The sequence below is a fragment of the Myotis brandtii genome, unplaced genomic scaffold (assembly GCF_000412655.1).
Source record: "Myotis brandtii unplaced genomic scaffold, ASM41265v1 scaffold4, whole genome shotgun sequence".
Taxonomy (NCBI): Eukaryota; Metazoa; Chordata; class Mammalia; order Chiroptera; family Vespertilionidae; genus Myotis; species Myotis brandtii.
Window position 1 is genome coordinate 3361127 of NW_005365371.1, and position 19583 is coordinate 3380709.

At 49.3% G+C, this 19583-nt stretch overlaps 1 protein-coding gene across 2 annotated transcripts in view; it reads right to left on the bottom strand.

Moving 5' to 3' along the window:
• The window catches only part of MUC4 (mucin 4, cell surface associated), a 27906-nt gene extending 9791 nt beyond the window's left edge, over window positions 1-18115 (bottom strand). The window contains exons 1-18 of one of the 2 annotated variants that reach the window (XM_014545285.1): window positions 17813-18115; window positions 16652-17434; window positions 15481-15609; window positions 15004-15144; window positions 13574-13707; window positions 12551-12715; window positions 11499-11657; window positions 10307-10437; window positions 8608-8696; window positions 6151-6327; window positions 5843-5968; window positions 4670-4789; window positions 4068-4276; window positions 3500-3569; window positions 2913-3080; window positions 2213-2314; window positions 1605-1838; window positions 419-559 (exon numbers count right to left, since the gene is read on the bottom strand). In XM_014545285.1, coding sequence (XP_014400771.1) covers window positions 419-559; window positions 1605-1838; window positions 2213-2314; window positions 2913-3080; window positions 3500-3569; window positions 4068-4276; window positions 4670-4789; window positions 5843-5968; window positions 6151-6327; window positions 8608-8696; window positions 10307-10437; window positions 11499-11657; window positions 12551-12715; window positions 13574-13707; window positions 15004-15144; window positions 15481-15609; window positions 16652-17434; window positions 17813-18053 — 3319 coding nt within the window. In that variant the 5' untranslated portion in view covers window positions 18054-18115. Of the gene's footprint in view, window positions 1-418; window positions 560-1604; window positions 1839-2212; window positions 2315-2912; window positions 3081-3499; window positions 3570-4067; window positions 4277-4669; window positions 4790-5842; window positions 5969-6150; window positions 6328-8607; window positions 8697-10306; window positions 10438-11498; window positions 11658-12550; window positions 12716-13573; window positions 13708-15003; window positions 15145-15480; window positions 15610-16651 lie in introns of both variants that reach the window. The other variant, XM_005873153.2, reaches the window with a different exon arrangement.
• Window positions 18116-19583: the final 1468 nt, after the last annotated feature.

Consider the following 19583-nt stretch of genomic DNA (forward strand, 5'->3'; position numbering starts at 1 on the left):
CCTCTCTTGCTGGCCTGATCACCCCTAACTGCTCTTCCCTGATGGCCTGATTGCCCCTAACCACTTCTGTCTTGGCCCCCACCACAGTGGCTTTGTCTGGGAGGACGTCCAGAAGACATCCAATCTAATTAGCATATTAACCTTTTATTAGTATAGATTAGATTGAGATGAAATGATCTTTGAATCAGTTGTACATGCCCAGAATCAGTCTAGCTAGCAGGCCAAATCTCCATAAGCCCATCACTATTCACCATGGGGGTGAGCACCTATTTGAATTATAGGGATTATGCCTAAGAAATATTAGTCTTGGATATTCCAATGGAAAAGTGACATGAAGTTGCAAAGGGTATAATAATGAAAAATTACCCAAACCTTGTCTCTGAACTCATCCCCCATGTCCCCAGCCAAACATTCTTACCAAAAAGCTTGAAGTCCTTAGTGTAGTTGTTTCTGAGAGTGAATGTGACGTCCTTAGAGCTGCCTTTGTATTGAATCAGCTTGGTCTCCCCCTTGTAGGCTTTCACCATTTGGGGACCGTCAATAGAAGGTGGGTACTGATCTGGAACACAAAGAGGGGATTTGGAGCCCGAGGCAGGACACTCTCTTGCCTGTGGGCCTCCTCTCTCTCCAGTCTCCTGGCTTGTGTGAGGCATTCACAGGACTGTGACCCACCTCTGGAAGTATCTGCTCTCAGGCCTATGCAGAACAGGTTGGGATTGTACTGCCCACCTGGCCAAATCTTTATTCTCTCTTTGTCTTTTCCCAAAATGGGATTCATTTCAAGTTCTTTCCTGCTATGCTGAGCTTGGTATGAAGTGAATCCAAAAAAACAGATTTTAGACCGTCACAGAGTTTTAACTTTGGAAGAGGACTGAAAACTGTGAGGGTAATATCTAAGTGGGCATTGCATTTTTCAGGAAATAAGGAGTTAAACCTTTTTACTGGTCTCTGTTTTTTGGAGATTTGCTATTTCCATTTCATTTTTTCTTCATTCATTCAATCAGTCACTTAAGTATTTATTGAGCACCTACTATATGGCTGGCACTATTCTAGGTAGTAAGGACATAGCAGTGAACAAAAAATACAGAAGATACCAATGAAAATTAGAAAATATGTTTGATAGTTATAAATGCTAAGGAGAAAAAAATAAAGCAGGGAAAGTGAGTAGGGAGTGTGGGTGAATGTGAGATTTTAGACAGGCTAGCCAAGAAAGGTGGCATTTAATTAGAGACTTGAAGGAGGTGAGGGGCAAGCCTATGGCTGTCTAGGGGAAGGGTACTCCAGGCAAAGAGAACAGCCTGTGTGGAGTCTCAGACTTGAGAGTGAGCCTGGCATGTTTGAAGGACACAAAAAAGCCAGTTGGGCTGGAGTGGAGGGAGCAAAGTGGGAGTTCTAGGAGATTTCAAGAGGCAAATTGGATAAGACTTTGAAGGTCATCATAAGAACAGAGTGGGCTGGGGAATCATGGGAGGGTTTGAGCAGTGGAATAACATGAGTCAAAGAACCTGGTAAATTTAATGTGTAGCTTAAAGGGGTGCTATGGAAGGGGGCTCATCATCTGCCCCCAACTCTGAAAATGCCGCCCTGGGCCTCATGCCACTTACGGACGGTGTTGTTCATCTGCTGGTATCTTCTAAAGAGCATCCTAGTGTCCAGTCCAGTCTTCGTGTTTCCTGTGGCCAGGGTGTCATAGATGCATTGTTTATCTCTATTACACTTGGAGGTTGAATTTTTATCCAAGGAGTTGTTTTTCCAGAGTTGGGAAAAGAAGACAGGGGTGAAGTTGGAAGGCAGATGGTCATCCCTCTTGCCAAGGAGGCTTGTTCCGTTGATTTCCCCTATAACACACGAGGTTCGATGGTGATGGTACCAGGGGTGGGACTCCAGCTATGTTTCTGCAGTATCCACCCCTTACTCTCACTTTATATGGCTTGAGGTAGGTGGGGTATAAAAGGCCAGGTTGACTTCTGGCTTCTGAATATGAAAATCCCTGCGCTAGTGACTGAGGGCCATCTCCTTCCCTCATCTTCTCTTCCAGGTAGAGAGACATGGGTGGGAGTGGGATGGAGGAAACAAGTCTGGGGTGGCACCAGAATCCTCCTAAATTTTCCACCCCTCCCTCACAAAGGACAGAGGTCTGGTTCCCACAGGCCTGAGGGAGACATCCCAGCCCTGTCCCATCTACCCCCAGCACTCTGAAGTCCAGACTCACAGGTCATTCCATAGTGAAAAAGCATCTCTTCATTGCTCTCTTGGGGAATGGTGGTGCCATTGGGCATCTTGAAGTCATCTTCTGGATTATTGTTCCAGACCCCTGAGGGACAGAGTTGGAGGTTGGCCACCCTGCGACTGTGGTTCTCCCCATTCCCTGGGAAGCATCTAACGGGGCACACTCAAGATGTGAGGAGGAGCAGGGGGCCCAGGAAGCCTCTCTCTGTTGCATCTGTTCTTGGTTCAGGCCTCTAGGAGGAGGGTAGAGGATGGACCATAACCTCAGAGCCCACCTTTCTGCTTCAGGGAGGGAGGAGGAGAGGAAGAGGAGGGAATGGAGGCAATGGAGGGAGAGGTGGGAAAGTGTGAGGTGTGGGAGGAGAAGGTGGCTGCTGACCCCACCCTCCTCAGAGTCCATCCTGGATGCTCCCTTGGCTGCCCTGGAAGTGGAGCTTTAGGAAGATAGGAAGTGAGACTCAAAGGTAGCTGAAGAGGTCCCTGTCCTTCCTTGCGACTCTGTGGCCCCATGTCCTTCCCTGCCCCTCTGTGCCCCCAGGGTTCTGTTCCACGGAGGCTGAGAAAGGGAAATGCAGCCTGTGATGTCCATAGGCCAATGGGCAGGGAACCACCTGGGGTGGGGGTAGGATCTGAGCTCCTGTTGTGGCCACTGCCTCAAAGTCAGGGTCCTGCCTGTTTCTTACCCAGGAGGCCCTCTGTGCGGTCTCGGTACTCTTCTGGGAGGCTGCAGGAGGCATGGAGGATGTTGGAGAGAGCTGTCACTGAGACGATCACTGTGCCATCTAAGCTGGCTGTCACCAGGGAGCCATTGCGGGTCATTACGACTCCAGTGGTGTTGAAGATTTCCTGGTCTAGAATGTTGGGAGACAGATAAGGAAGAAACCAGCGTTGGTCCCTGCAGGCCCAAGCCTTGGCAGTAATGAGTGTTCAAGAAACAGAGGGACACTGGAAGCAGCTCTGGGATGTTCTGCAGGTGTCTTCTCCAGTGGCCCCAAAACCAAACTCACGGGCTACCCCTCAAGGCCACACCACCCACTTCTACCTGGGACTGAAGGCAGAGGCTGCCACAGGAAGGCTGTTACAGCCCTGGAGGGAGGAGGGAATGTTTAATGCCCGGCTCCTGGGTGAAGGAGATGCTCAGCACAGCTGCTGAAGGGACAGCAGGAGTGGCCACCACTCTCCTCTGCCCCAGCGCTGCCGCCTCCATACCCCACCACACTGCTCCCAATCGCAGGGCACCCTCTGAACCTTCACGGCTTCCCCAGCCTACCTTCAAATGTCACAGTCTGGTTATTGAGCCGCACGTGGATTGTGTCATTGGGCTCAAGGAGCCACTGAACCTGGAAGGAAATTGGAGGAGGACTAAGGCTGACCTGCAGGTGGGCCCGGAGGCCAAGAAAGGAGGCTGCAAAGAGCTTAGAACCTAAGCCCTGGACAAAGATGAAGTTGATGGAGAGTGTGACAGTGAGGTTTTTCTACCTAACACCTATGGAGTGCTTAGCATGGGCCAGGCTCAGAGCTAGGCACATTTCTTAGGTGACCTCATTACAATCTCACATTAGCCCTGTGGTGTAGGTAATATTTTTATCGCCATTTTCCTGTAAGAAAACTAAGGCACTGGAAGTTTAGTCATCTCTTCCACCTAACTTTTGGAGCCTGGATCCTAATCTTGTGTCTCCAGGTCTGACTCCCAAACTACACCAGCAGGAGGCTTTTTCCCTCCTTCCTGCTCCCTTCCCTTCTTCTCATTCTCCTCCTGGACCTCAATTTCCAGCTGAAGGTCCCTGAGGGCTCTCTGTGAGGGGAGCAAGGATGTCTAGAGGCCCTGCCTCACTCACTGTGATGGGGTCCAGGCTGCTGGAGTTGTACTGAGCGGCAAACGCAATGAAGTTGGTGGCCTGGGCAGAGCCGGTCTGGGCAGTGCGGCCCTGCAGCAGGAAGGATGAGTTTCCGTCTCTGGCCCTGACCAGCAGGAAGTCCCCTAGCCCATTGAAGGTGTAAGTGGCATCATCTAAGGTGGTGATGTGGGGGTCCCCGAACATCCAGGCTGGAAAAGGGAGATACCGCATTGGCATGGCAGAGGAGGGAAAGGTCTGAGATTCCCCACCGCCCACAGGTGGGCATTTACCCAGGTAGACACAAGCCTGGGAGTTGTTCATGGCTTATAGAATCTTCCCTGGAAATCCTCTTGCATTTTGTGCCCCCACCACACCCATGTCTGCTCATTATCTCCCATCCCCCAGTCCTACCCCTTTCCCAATACCATGTACAAAGCTCCTCTGTTTGCCATGCACCGAATGCCAGAACCATCTCCACCTTCCCTTATGGCCACAGTCCCGCCCAGGAATCTAGTGCTGCCCTTGTCCAGGCCCCAAGAGGCTGCCCCACCCCCAGATCCTTTGCTTTGGGTCTGCTCCAGGGCAGGCCCCAGCAGCCTCACCAGGCCTTGGGGGCCGGTACCCAGCACAGCTGATGCGGGGCCGCCTTTGTTGGTACAGGGCGCAGAAGGAGGGCTGGTCGTTCCAGCGGCAGCACCAGTCCTGCGGCTCCAGTTCTTGCTCTGTGGAGAAGAGCAGTGTGTTGAGGGGTGTGTGCGGGGAGTGGGACATGGAAGACCTGCAGAACCCAGCTGGAAGGTTCGTGGGGCAGGATGATATGTGTGGCAAGGCCATGGTTTGGGAATCAGGCATACCTCAGTTCAGATCCCCCCCTGCCCAATGACCTTAAGCCAGGGACTCGTTGTTGTCTCCCTTGCAAGCTTATTGCAGCTGGGCTCCCAGGTGGGCCAGTACAAGGTCAAATATAAAGAACCTCCTTTCTTTTTTTTTTCTTTTCCTTTTTCTTAAAAATATATTTTTATTGATTTCAGAGAGGAAGGAAGAGGGAGAGAGAGATAGAAACATCCATGAAGAGAGAGAATCATGGATTGGCTGCCTCCTGCACATGCCCCACTGGGGATCAAGCCCACAACCCGGGCATGTGCCCTTGACCAGAATCGAACCTGGGACCTTTCAGTTCGCAGGCCGACGCTCTATCCATTGAGCCAAACTGGCTAGGGCAAGAACCTCCTTTCTTGAAAGGTGGGGTGCTGAGTCCCACTATTCTTAAAATGCTGTGTGGGGGCGGGCATGGCTGATGGTCTGGGACTATGGAGGCTGCTTGGATTACAGGGAAGAAGGGGAGGACACACGTTACCTGTCTCCTCCCCCCCACACCTGAGCTCTCTAGTTCCTTTGAAGAGTGATGGAGATGACACCATGTTTTCCCCGAGACAGCCTGCTAATATGGGTCCAGAGGACCAGGGTTAGACTAGGACCTCTCCCCTTCCCTAGAAAGATGCCTCCACTCTGGGCTGGGGCTATGGAGCCAAGTGGAGATGGTCAAGAGGCACTCACTCATAAATCCCTAAGATGTCAGCTGGAAGGGATGTTGGGAGCTGCCTACGGTTACAAGATCAGGAAATTGAGGGCCGGAGAGGGGAAGGAACTGGAAGGGAGTGGGGACAAAAGGCTTCGATCCCACTGCTTGGCGTGGAACCCAAGGCTGGTCTCTGATGGGGAAGAGCAGAGAGCTCCAGAGGAAGGGGGGTTGAGGTCTCTGTGGACACACATACCAAGCTGCCAAGGGCTCTGCACTCTCCAGCCTTGCAGAAGCTCTCCCCATGGCCCGTAGCTGCAACACACGCCTCCACGCCAGGAAGTGAAGCTGCACAGCTGCCTGCTGCCGAGGCCCCACCAGCCTGCAACAAGTCCATGCACACTCAGGCCCGATGCCTGTGGTGGGGGGCAGGATTAGGGTGTGGTGTTTCTGGGGAGGGGCTGAGGATGCCTTGAAAGGGACAGGTTAGGGGGGGACTGGGGAGATGGTGGGTAGGCTTGTGGGACAATGGAGATACCCCAAGAGACAGGAAGGAGGAGTCACCTATGTGGATGGGCTGGAATCGTAAGTCCCATAGTCCCTGCTGCCAGGAGCAAGGGCAGGACATGTGGTTCCAGTCCCAGTTGGGCCACTGAGGTTGTCTCAACCACTGCAGGCAGCTGAGACGGTAGTTGGGTCTTTCTATCCTGTGCAGCTGATAGACCTGCAGCCCCCTGAGGCCTGGAGGAGCAAATGAAGAAGGGGTTATCTGAGGGCCTGGGGCCAAGGGTTCTGCTTTACTAGTAGCTTTAGGGAACATCAAGACTCAGAAATATAACCTCTGTATGCCTCTTTCTCCCTCTGGACAGCTCTTCCATAAATGAGACCCAACTCAGATTGTCAGCAATTCCTCCCTCAAAGACCCCTTTGATGTGACCTCCAAAAGCCCTCAAAGCGTGGATCTTAGTGTGAAACCTTGGGACAAGGGCTAGGACCTACACCCAACTCAGAGCCAAACCCTGGCCCCGAGGTTCAGTTCACTCTACCCTTTTGTCTGTCACTCTAAGCTCCAGCACCTTCCAATCTCCACAAACCCCAAATCAGTTCCTCCACACGCACCCTATATCTAAGTGAATGATGCCACCACCCACTAGCCACCTACTCAGACACTTGCTTTCATCCTTGACCCCGGCTCTCCCACCAGACATGTCAGTGGCCAAAGCAGCCAGGGCAGAGGCCGATGCTCAGAGGCCAGCTGGGAAGCCACAGAGAAGTTGGCATGTGAAGTTGGGACTTGCTCCATTACCACAAGGCTGAGGAAGCATCCTCTGTGCCCAGACACCATCCTAGGAAGGTTGAAGTAAGTGGGAGTAGAGACCCGGATCGGGGGTTTGAACTTTAAATAGACCTTCAATTAATTGTAAGTACATACTGCCCATGAGTGAGAAGGGGGGCTCCAGAGTCCAATCCTATATAATAAAAGGCTAATATGCAAATCAACCAAATGGTGGAATGACCAGTTGCTATGAAGTGCACTGACCACCAGGGGGCAGATGCTCAACACAGGAGCTGATCCCTGGTGGTCAGTGTGCTTCCACATGGCGGGGCGCCACTCAGCCAGAAGCTGGCTAATGGCTGGCCAGCTCAGTGGCGGTGGTGGGAGACTTTGCTGCCTCTGCAGCAGCACTAAGGATGTCCGACTAACTCCCTGGGGGAGTGGGCCTAAGCCGGCAGTCAGACATCCCCCGAGGGCTCCTGGACTGTGAGAGGGTACAGGCCGGGCTGAGGGGACCTCCCCCCGCCCAGTGCATGAATTTCATGTACTGGGCCTCTAGTAAGATATAATAGGACATTCTATTTGACCCTGTTCCCCAACAAAATAAGTAATTGTCAAGAAAACTACAAAGATATAATAGGACATTCGATTTGACCCTGCTCCCCAACAAAATAAGTAATTGTCAAGAAAACTACAATTTGTTAAGGTTTTGAGAAGGATAATTATTATTTATGATTATCTGTTTGTGTATCTTCTCCACAACGACCTGGTATCAAGGGAAACATATCAAATACTCTCCCTCCAAATACTATCTATCATCTATCTATCTATCTATCTATCTATCTATCTATCTATCTATCTATCTATCTCTTTCTATCTATTGTATTGCACCCCCTAGGTCCAAGTCGAAGCATCTTGACAGAGGATCCTAATGACTGGGCAGCATTCTCCACAAGATGGCACCCATGATTTGACTTAGCTTCTGTTTACTGAAAGTTCCTGCCACAGAACAAATAGAACTGGATTCAGGCTTCACAATTTACATGACTGATTTCAAATGCTAAACTGTTCTTTGTTCTATCACATTTTGGAAAAGATCATTTCTTTCCCTTTGGGGCTCCTCAACAGTACACTGAGTCATGGAGGAGGCCCCATAGACTTCTTCCTGACACTGAAGTACCCTCCTTCTTGCCAGAGTGACAGCTCTTTGAGAGCAAACTTAGTCAGGCTTTTGCCTTTTATTTCACATTCCTGGTTCTTAGCACAGTGTCCAGCATGTAGCAGGTGCTCAGTAAATAATGACCAGATGAATGTCAGACCTCTGGAACTTCTCTTGGTAGGTTCCTTTAAGGGATCTCATCTGGATTCACATTCCATTTCTGGGACAGGACACTTGGAGTATTGCCCTAACTACCCATTCATATTCCTATACCCAGCCACACCCCTGTTCTCACTTCCAGGATCTGGGCCCCCACTGAGAGAGCTCATTGGTTTGGCTCATTCCAGGGAGGAGACCGAGCCCCAAGGAAGACTGCACTGCGCGAGAGCACAGAAGGTACCGACTGCTCCCTGGGCAGTGTCAAGTCCCTATTGCATCTGTGGGAGGTCAGTTTGTGCTGGGACTTCCTTCAGGATGATGGAGATAGATGCTCGAGAGCTGCCCCTCTGGTACTGTCATGGCCCACAAAGTGGAGGACAAAAGAGGACTTAAGTCCAGCCCAAGTGTGATTAGGCGACACTTTTACCTGAGTTGGAATTCAGGAATTGGTCCGGACGATACTTCTGCCACACTGGCTGGGATGTCAGCGGGCTGTTTTCATAATACCCATCTCCACTGTGGGCAAAGGAAAGAATGGAAGGCTTCTGTCACACTCAGGGTCTTTCCTCTCAGCCGGCAAGTTATTCATCCAGCCAGTCAGTCACTCACTCAGTCCAGTTAGTCTTTACTTATCAGTTGGTCAGCCAGCCAGCCAGAATCACTGACTCCCACTGAGCAGGAAAGGGGGAGAGTTGGGTGGGGAGACTAATCTATTCCACATCTGATTGATAAGGGCCAGACACTGGTCATGAGGCTGGTGTGAAGACAACAGAGTCCAGGCCTCCTTCTGGTATGTTTCCCTGCAGCTAGGGATTGGTGGGGACAGTATGTCGGGATGGTTAAGAGTCAGTCTCTGAAGTTAGGCAGACAGGAATTCAGCTCCTGATTCTAGCACTTAGCAGCTTGGTAACCATGGGCAAGTTGCTTAACCTTTTTGATTCTGCTTTCACAGCCATGTAAAAGAGATTACATAGCATCTATCTCATAGCATTGTGAGGATGAAATGTAGTAAACATTTGTAAAGCTCTCAGAACTGAGTGAGGACCTGATGTGCTGGGTGCACCCCAGCCCCACCCCTGTGATGGGGTTCAAAGCCCTGCTCCAGGAAGGAGAAAATCCTGGAATTGGTGCCTGAAGCCTCTCTGGGTGCATGCCTCAGAGCAGTGACTCCTGATGTTTCCTCCTCTGACACAGGATGGGTGACACACACAGGTGTGACACCTGGGGTGGAGGTGGGCAGGCAAACTCTGGATGGTGTGAAATTCCTAGGTAGTGAGATAATTTCAATCCTTTCTCTTTCACTGCACATTAAAAAGCAAGTGAAAGCAGTATAATTATAGAGGCACCCTATAAGAGAACATCATTTGCAGCAATTTCCAGTAACAAATGACAAGTGACTTTCACGGTGATGACACATACCAGCACCAGGAAATACCAGGGTCGAGAACTGTTGCTCAGAGACCGAGCCACCTTCACACATAGGAACCAGTGTCACCCTCTACAGCCCCATCCCTCTGCTCTCTGTCTTTCCCAGTGACCCCCCACAAGCTGCTGGTGGCCCTGGGGGAGGGGTGAGGTCCCAGCCCAGGGGCACCAGAAGTCAGGAAGGCAGATTTCAGCCTCAGATGTCTGAGTTCAAATTCCTGCTTTGCCACTTCCCAGCTCTGTGACTTTGGGCAGTTACTTATCTATTTGTACCTCAATTTCCTTATCTGTAGAATGGGAAATAAATAGTATCTCCTTCATGGGTTTGTTGTAATAATGAAATGAAATAATGCATATTAAGTCGTTAGTATAGTAAACATTGGCCATTATGATGATGCTATTTGAGAACTCAAGAAAGGTCAGCCTATGTGAGTGGAAATCAGAGAAGTCAAAGTTCTGGGAATGATTACTTTCACAGGTTCTGGGGGGAGAAAAAGAGAATGGCAATGAATAGTGATCTTTTAATGCGAATCAGCAAGAAATAGCATCTTTTAATGGGAACTGGCACCAGTGTGAGTTAGAAGCATCGGCAAGCGGGACTCAGCCTGGTCCTGGAGTGGGGGAGTGTGTGTGCAGCGAAAACACTGCTCTGCACCACTTCCTATCACCTGCTCAGAGCTGACAGCCCCTCCCCATCCTACCTGGAGAAGCCCATGAGGACCCAGTTGTCTAGGTGCTGGGTCACATCCCACTGCATCCCACCACTTTGGTAGAGAAACAGGGCGAAGGATCTGCTCCCATCTGTGGAGAGGATGGCCTGGTAGGTGTTGGTCTGGGGGTTGGATGGAGACAAACATGGAGATGCTTGTGAGAAATTTGGAGTGTTCTCCCTGATGTCCCATCATTCACCCCACACTCCTGCCTCGATGCAAACATCATCTTTTCCTGGCCTACTTGGAGAAAAGGCATGGGCTTAACATGCTGACAATTTGGGAGTGTGTAGGGCACCTTTCACCTGTGGTGTCAAGCACCTGGCATGGTAGATTTGCCTTCTTTCTGACTTCTTTCCAGGGAGGGCGATAAAAGGCTCTGGGTTAGGAACCAGTTGGAAGACAGTTTGTATAAGAAAGAATCAGAAACCTGAGAGATTAGCCAAGACACCAGAGAGCTGGGAGGGGGCCTATGTAGGTTCCTCAGGGATATTTAAGGACATTGTCCAAATGTCTCCTCAACCTGAACAGTGGGGAGGACCATAGCAGGTGAGACTGGAGGTTCTCTAAAGGAGAATGGCAAGCACTATGCTTGTACAAAGTAGGTAATCAATGAACTTGTTGAACCAACGAAGAGACAATGACTTTAGAACAGCCACAAGGAAGGACTTCTGACTGTAGGAGCTGTGAGTCCCCAGAGGGAAGACCAGGGAGACTGTGTGGTGTGCCCATTTCCACTGGAAGGCATTACAGTTGAGAGCCGGCATTTGAAGTTAGAAAAACCTCAGTTCCAGGCCTGGAATTGTCATTTGCTAGCAGGGTGACCTTGAGCAAGTTGCTTAACCTCTCTAACCATCATCTTTCTCATCTCTAAAATGTGGATAATATTATCAGGTTGAACCATATAAAATTGCCAATAGCCAGCCATTTGACTTACAAAAATTCTGTTTCCTAAATTTCAACCTCCTAATACCCAGTGCTCTGGGCTGCTGAGGTTGTGAACATACGGGGTTGGGGCATCCTGGTGCACGGTGAGTGCTCAGCACTGGGGTGGGGGCAGGAGTGCTATAATCAGCAATCTGGCCTGGGGTCAGAGAAGATTTTAGAAGATTGGCCCCTGCCTAGGATTCTAGGAAGTCTGACTTCCAGATGGTTCGCAGGGAGCTGTCCATGGGTCACTCACCCCGGAGGTCCGCTGGGCGGGATAGGCAGGGGCATTGATCCATGTGACCTTTAGGGTCCACCTGGCTTTGTAGTTCCAGGTGTTTGTAAAGTTTTCAATCCAAGACTCCACCTGCTGGACTACAAGTGGTTTGTTGTCATCGTAGAGTGTCTCGTATTCCTAGGAAAGGAAGACAGTTAAGGACAAGGAAATGAGGGTTTTGGCTCAACACCCTTGAGAGACCCCACTTTCTGCATGGTAATCCTAATCATTTTTAGTCTACCCACGTCTGACATCCTTTCCTCTCCCAGACCTACATTTTCAGTCTGTTCCTTGGATCTCAAGATTAATTCAAATTCAGCAGCAGGGAGGCCTAGGGTGTGTGGAGTGGAGAGTCAAGGCCCAGAGACCCAAGTCTTCTGGACTTGAACTCATGCATCTCTTAGCACAAAATGACTTGGATAGCATAGCCACCTCTGCCCATTTGAACTTCCCCATGTCCCATCAAAACTCCTTGAGGACAAGCATGTGTTTTTCCATCTTTCGACCTTCTATAGTACCTTGTCCATGACAGGGGCATAGTCCACATTCGCCGCAGGACATTCTTCTAGTCCTAAGTCCTTCCTAAGGTGGTAAGTTTTGTCCTGCTTAGCATCAGTCCCCGTCTATGGGCCAGCCTGGCACAGAGCAGACCTCTCTGGGTAAATCCCTGAGGTTCTATCCTGTGCTCCCACTGACTGGAATCATTAACCCAATCCAGGAGCACACGCAGCGGTCTTGCTTGACTCGGGCTTATTAGGAAAGACCCCCTACAACCTTATTCTAAACTAAAACTCTGGATTGCCAACCCCCATCCCTGTCACCTGCAAGTCTTCTCATGGTTGTGTCAGAGTATTCCTGGGTTTATGTAAGAGTCCTAATCTGCTTCCTCCCACCCTCATATTTAAGCACCAATGCCTGTCCACACGGAGCCTGGCTCTGACAGCAGTAACACGTGCACCTCCCTGCCCGTCTCTTTGTCTCTCCTTGTTGGTTTCTGGAGGATCCTGAATGCCAGACTTTGAAAGACCCACCTGGTAAAATATGGTTCCCTTGCGGCTGGAGAAATCAGCATCATCCCAGAATGGAGCCACCACAGCCAGACCGTCCCTGCCTGTGAAGCCACCAAGAGGAGGGTGGGGGTGGGAGAAAATCTGATACTCTGACTCCGGGAAAATGATCTGACCATTATCTGTGAACTGAGCATAAAAGTTCTTTCGGTTAACATTCAGAGCAGCCTTGGGACAGCTTCTCAGAAGTGTGACTCTCAAAGGCCTCTCTGGGTAGAACTTTAGAGGGTCAACAACCTCTGGAAGGTCATGTCATCCATCTCCCTGCCTGCCGGGAGAGTCCCTTTACTTAATTCTCACATAAATAGTTTATCCGCAGGACATTCTTCTAGTCCTAAGTCCTTCCTAAGGTGGTAAGTTTTGTCCTGCTTAGCATCAGTCCCCGTCTATGGGCCAGCCTGGCACAGAGCAGACCTCTCTGGGTAAATCCCTGAGGTTCCATCCTGAAGCTGGTGCCACATCAGATGGGGCTAAAAGGACCGAAACCCTCACCCCATCACTGCGTCACACACTGTGTCCTGACTTAGTCCCTCTCACTGAAAGCCACAGGGGCCATGACTGTCGTTCCAACTCTCTTCCAGGACTCACGGGTACCTGGACCAGGGAACCAGGAAATAATTACAGAAAATGTAAAATGCATTAGTTGTTTCCCAAGTAGAGCTTCCTGCTCATATAAAGGGCCCTGTAAAAACAGGAGAAAGCTTACTGGGCCCCGGGATCTCTTTACTGAGATGAACACTTTTGTTCGTGTGGGCGGGCGAGCCTTGCCTAGATTCATGTCTACCTTGGCTAACACTCTGACAGTAAAGATTGTGAATGCAAACTAAGCCAGAGGCAGGAATTCAGTAGGAGCCTAACAGTGTTGCTTTCATTTTCCCTTATTTTCCATCAGGATCACGGTCACAGTCACTGGGCCATCTCGGAGCCCTGGAAGGGGAAGCAGGGCCTTGGGAACACAGGTCATTTGAGCTGTAGCTTGGGACTCACGTAGAGGAAATCTCGGAGATAGGAGCCAAAAGGGAAGCCAATCTGGGGCTTGAAGAGCGGCGAGGTGAAGTCCACCCTCCTCCTGACAAACTCCTGGTCTTGAACACGTGGCCCATAGGGGAAGAGGGAAACACCTGGGCCAGAACAAAGAAGAGCAGGAAGTTCTCATGGACTGACAGGGATCCCCAGAGAATTTCCCCAGCTGATCCTCTACCCTGTCCTTTGTTCCCCTAACTGGGAGTCATCAAATCCTCCCCTCTCCCTCTTTCCACTTGTGTTTAACCCATCTCCTCATTTTACCACTTAAACTGGTACGGTCATCCTTCCCCAGTTTGGAGAAAATCAGGTCCTGCTGTCAGCAGACCAACACATTATTCTGCATTTGTTATGGCACTCATAATTCTTTTAAGGGTGAAAAGACAAAAACTCCTCCAAGGCAGTGAAGATGAGTAATTGAAAGACCATTTCATAGAATGAGACTTGTTTCCTAAGATGGTATTTCTCTAGATAAACTTGAAGACCCCCTAGAATTTGTCCTAGGACTCCTTAGAGGTCCTTGAGTAGTTTGAGAAACTTTGTCCTAAACATTTTTCAAATGGGTCTTCTTTCCATACTTACTCTGTCTTGCTTGGAATACACAGCAATCTCTACACTGCTCTCCTGGCCTCCTGCAAATTTAGCCTTCACCCCAGCCACCACCCATAAATGCCAATCTAGCCACCTCCTCCCTGGTTCCTGTTATATACAAGCTTCCCTTACATCACAGCCTCACTTCTCAACACTCTTCACCTTCCAGCAAATCCCAAATGTTTTGGGGATCTCCTCCTATTGCTATACTGAGACTACTTCTCATGTCTACATCTTTATTCCAATACCTTCCTGCTAACTTTTTCCCCAGTTCCTATTAATTCTTTCTAGAAACCTCCTCTTCACCTTGAAACCCACCCCCGTCCCCCCCTCACTCCCTCACACACATACACATTCCTTAGGGGCCTTTCATTGTGTGTGTCTAATATCCTGGGTTTATTCCTCTAATTGCAACCACTGAGGCAGCATATCTGTCTCTTGCTGCACAGCACCGTGATCATTTTTGTCTTCGCTACCTACCACAATGCCATGTACAAAGCCAACCCTCAGCACCCAACTCTGATGCTGTCTCATTTTCCCTCATGAGGCCCTTCTGATGTGAAAGAGCAGTCTGTGAGCAAGCAGGCTGAGACTAAGCATTCAGTCACATCACCATTTAAAGGAGATATGGGAAGTAGCTCAACTTCCCATGGCCCAGAAGGGGCAGTGGAGATGTCCACAGAAATAATCACAAGGGCCCTTATTGGTAGATCCAGTCCATCTGCCACAACTACAAGCTCCACATCTAGCTCAACCCTCTCCATCCCAGGGTGGAAAGGTCCCAGATCTATGGCATAACTTACCTTTCTCAGGCTTCATAGGGACTGGGGTAGTTGTTGAGCGTGTGCTGGGAGTTGAGGTTGTAAGGCTCTGGATAGTTGTTGAGAGTAGTGATGCTGCTGTGCTTCTCTGACTGTCTGTCGTCAGTGAAGCTGTGATTGTTCCTGGCATGCAGGAAGAGAAGACTGGAGTGGGTCTTACAGTCAGACAGTAGCAGAGTCAAAAAAAGTCACAGACTTTAGGAGCTGGAAGAGACAACTAGAAACCATCTTGTCTCTCTTCTGGTCATACTCAAATGACTCTCTGCAGATAAGCAGTTGTCTGCTAGGGCAGAGGGGATTGTCACCCACCACACCCCCATTCACTTTACCCTCTTGTGGACCTGATCTCAATCCTAGACTGGTAATGTTAACTCACCATTCTCTCTCAAGTGCTCCTCTAGGCCAAACTGAGCCAATGTAGCCACTGTAAGAGACCGAGACACTTTAGTCTCCACCTACCTGATGTATCAGTCTTCACAGTGGAGCGTGAGAATGCTGTGGATGGTGGGAAAGTACTGGTACCAGACAAAGGTGTGGGATGACCTGTGAATATGGTGGTGGAGCTCCAGGTGACTGCAGGGTCAGGGGCTGATTGAGAGAATGAAGAATTACCGGTTGAAGTACAGAAACTCAATATGGTCTGAACTTTGCACATATTACCAGAAGAAATAGAATCAGAGAAAGCAGAGCCTATCAATGGCTATGGTATAAGCAATGTACTCATAGAATACTTAGGTGCTAAAGAAGTATGAGGAGTGGTCTTGATCGAAAGGTAGGTTATAGGTGGAAATAAAAAAAATCAGTGTGGGAAAAAAGAAAAGAAAATGTCAATGTGGATCCAGATACACTGTTACAACTATTTGTAGAACTCATATATGTTGGCCTTGTAGTAGGGTTGGTAGTAGAGGCTACCCTTTAAACATTACAGGATGCTCAGGGGTGGGTGTGCTTGAGTTGCTTACTGAGGCTGTTGGGACTTGCATGATATTTCTCAGAGAGTTACTGACAGAAACTACAGTGGGAATGACCTATGCAGTCATGATTTCATGAACGACTGAGCTTGAGGGTGTTGCCAGGACTTCTCCACTTGTGGACAAGGTAGTAAAAGGAGAAAGAGAGGTGACAGGAGTAGAAGTTGCAGTTACAGACAGTGACATAGGCTCTGATTTTCCTACAGTGGTTTCTTTTAAGAAAGGTATTGTCATAATTTCTGATGTCAGAAGAGTGTGGCTGACACAAGAAGAAACTGAAGTGATGTTACACCTAAAGATGTCTCCTCAAAAACAAATGCTGCAGGATTGTGCCCAATTGGTAAGAATAAGAAAGATGATGAGTTAATTGCTATAATGATGCAGGTTGGTGAGAGTCTGGCAAACTCAGTGCTCTCTGTCCCGTGGTTCTTAAAGAAGGTTGAAGTTTCCTTAGTAGAGGTGTTGGAATACAGTGCTGTTGGTTGTCTATTTAAGTTGTAGCAAACACAAATGAGGTGAGTGACACAGAAGCTGTAGTAATAGAGAGAAATGTCCTTGTTTTTCATACAGTGGAGTCTGTTGAGGTTGGTGCTGGCATCATTTTTTTCTTGGTGAGAAATTGGGCATGATAATAGAATGAGAGGAACCGGTTGTCTCACCTGAATGGGATGTCTTTTGAGGAAAAGCTGATGTGGGGACATTTCTACTTGGTGAAGGTGAAAGGGTTGATGTGTTCATTTCTGTGATGGGGCTGGTTTGTAGAGGTTTGGTGATCTCAGTGATTGCAGAGGGGTAGCTCTGTGATGATGCTGATGTTTCCTTGGTAGAGGTGCTCAAAGAGGGAGCTGACATATGTCCACCTACTTCAGTTGTACATAAGGCTTCAGAGGTGACAGAAGAATAAGATGTAGTTACAGAGAATGTCATGCCAATTGTAGTTCCAAGAGTAGTGTCTGCCATAGTTGGTACTGGCATGGTTCTTGAGGTTGTCAGAAGTGTGCTACTGACATTAGATTGGGATGAAGTTGTTGTCTCACCTGAATGCGATGTTGTCTGAGGAGCACCTGAAGTCAAAATAGTGCCACTTGGAGAAGATGAAGGGGTTGATGTGCTCATTTCTGTGATGATGCTGGCGGGTGGTGGTTTGGTGGTGTCAGTGCTCTCAGTGTGGGAGCTCTGTGAAGATGCTGATGTTTCCTGAGTTGAGGTGCTCAAAATGGGTGCTGTTGTTGGTCCACCGACTTGAGTTGTCTGTGGGGATTCAGAGGTGACTTCAGTAGAAGTTGCGGTTACAGAGAGTGCAATGTCCTTCGTTGTTCCCACAGTGGCCTCTGGTGAGCTTGGTGCTGACATAATTCCTGAGGTGGTAAGAGATGGGCTGCTGACACTTGATTGGGATGAAGTTGTTGTCTCACCTGAATGGGATGTTGTGTGAGGAGCACCTGAAGTCAAAATATTTCCAATTGGAGAAGACGAAGGAGTTGGTGTGATCATTTCTGCAATGGTGCTGGAGGGTGGTTGCTTAGTGGATTCAGTGCTCTCAGTGTGGTCACTCTGTGAAGATGCTGATGTCTCCTGAGTTGGGGTGCTCAAAGGGGGCACTGTTGTTTGTCCACCTACTTCAGTTGTCTGTGGGGATACTGTGGTGACTTCAGTAGAAGTTGTAGTTACAGAGACTGCCATGCCCTTCGTTGTTTCCTCATAGGTCTCTGGCGAGGTTGTTGGTGGCTCTGTTCCTGAGGTTGTCAGAGGTGTGCTGCTGACACTAGAATGAAGTGAAGTTGTGGTCTCACCTGAGTGGGATGTTGTCTGAGGTACACCTGAAGTCAAAGTATTTCCACTTAGAGAAGATGAAAGGGTTGGTGTGCTCATTTCTGTGACGATGCTGGCGGGTGGTGGTTTGGTGATGTCAGTATTCTCAGTGTGGTCGCTCTGTGAAGATGCTGATGTCTCCTGAGTTGAGGAGCTCAAAGGGGGCACTCTTGTTTGTCCACTTACTTCAGTTATCTGTGGGGATTCTGAGGTGACTTTAGTAGAAGTTGTAGTTACAGACTCTGCCATGTCCTTCGCTGTTCCCACCGTGGTCTCTGGCGAAGTTGGTGCTGGCCCCGTTCCTGAGGTTGTCAGAGGTGTGCTGCTGCTGACACAATGAGGTGAAGTTGTGGTCTCACCTGAGTGGGATGTTGTCTGAGGTACACCTGAAGTCAAAGTATTTCCACTTGGAGATGATGAAGGAGTTGGTGTGCTCATTTCTGTGATGGTGCTGGCGGTTGTTTGTTTGGTGGTGCCTGTGTTCTCAGTGTGGACGCTCTGTGAAGGTGCTGATGTCTCCTGAGTTGCAGTGCTCAAAGGTGGCAAAGTTGTTTGTCCACCTATTTCAGTTATCTGTGGGGATTCTGAGGTGACTTTAGTAGAAGTTGTAGTTACAGACTCTGCCATGTCCTTCGCTGTTCCCACCGTGGTCTCTGGCGAAGTTGGTGCTGGCCCCGTTCCTGAGGTTGTCAGAGGTGTGCTGCTGACACTAGAATGGGGTGAAGTTGTGGTCTCAACTGAGTGGGATGTTGCCTGAGGTACACCTGAAGTCAAAGTATTTCCACTTGGAGAAGATGAAGGAGTTGGTGTGCTCATTTCTGTGATGGTGCTGGCGGTTGTTTGTTTGGTGGTGCCTGTGTTCTCAGTGTGGACGCTCTGTGAAGGTGCTGATGTCTCCTGAGTTGCAGTGCTCAAAGGTGGCAAAGTTGTTTGTCCACCTACTTCAGTTGTCTGTGGGGATTCTGAGGTGACTTTAGTAGAAGTTGTAGTTACAGACTCTGCCATGTCCTTCGCTGTTCCCACCGTGGTCTCTGGCGAAGTTGGTGCTGGCCCCGTTCCTGAGGTTGTCAGAGGTGTGCTGCTGACACTAGAATGGGGTGAAGTTGTGGTCTCACCTGAGTGGGATATTGTCTGAGGTACACCTGAAGTCAAAGTATTTCCACTTGGAGAAGATGAAGGAGTTGGTGTGCTCATTTCTGTGATGGTGCTGGCGGTTGTTTGTTTGGTGGTGCCTGTGTTCTCAGTGTGGACGCTCTGTGAAGGTGCTGATGTCTCCTGAGTTGCAGTGCTCAAAGGTGGCAAAGTTGTTTGTCCACCTACTTCAGTTGTCTGTGGGGATTCTGAGGTGACTTTAGTAGAAGTTGTAGTTACAGACTCTGCCATGTCCTTCGCTGTTCCCACCGTGGTCTCTGGCGAAGTTGGTGCTGGCCCCGTTCCTGAGGTTGTCAGAGGTGTGCTGCTGACACTAGAATGGGGTGAAGTTGTGGTCTCACCTGAGTGGGATATTGTCTGAGGTACACCTGAAGTCAAAGTATTTCCACTTGGAGAAGATGAAGGAGTTGGTGTGCTCATTTCTGTGATGGTGCTGGCGGTTGTTTGTTTGGTGGTGCCTGTGTTCTCAGTGTGGACGCTCTGTGAAGGTGCTGATGTCTCCTGAGTTGCAGTGCTCAAAGGTGGCAAAGTTGTTTGTCCACCTACTTCAGTTGTCTGTGGGGATTCTGAGGTGACTTTAGTAGAAGTTGTAGTTACAGACTCTGCCATGTCCTTCGCTGTTCCCAC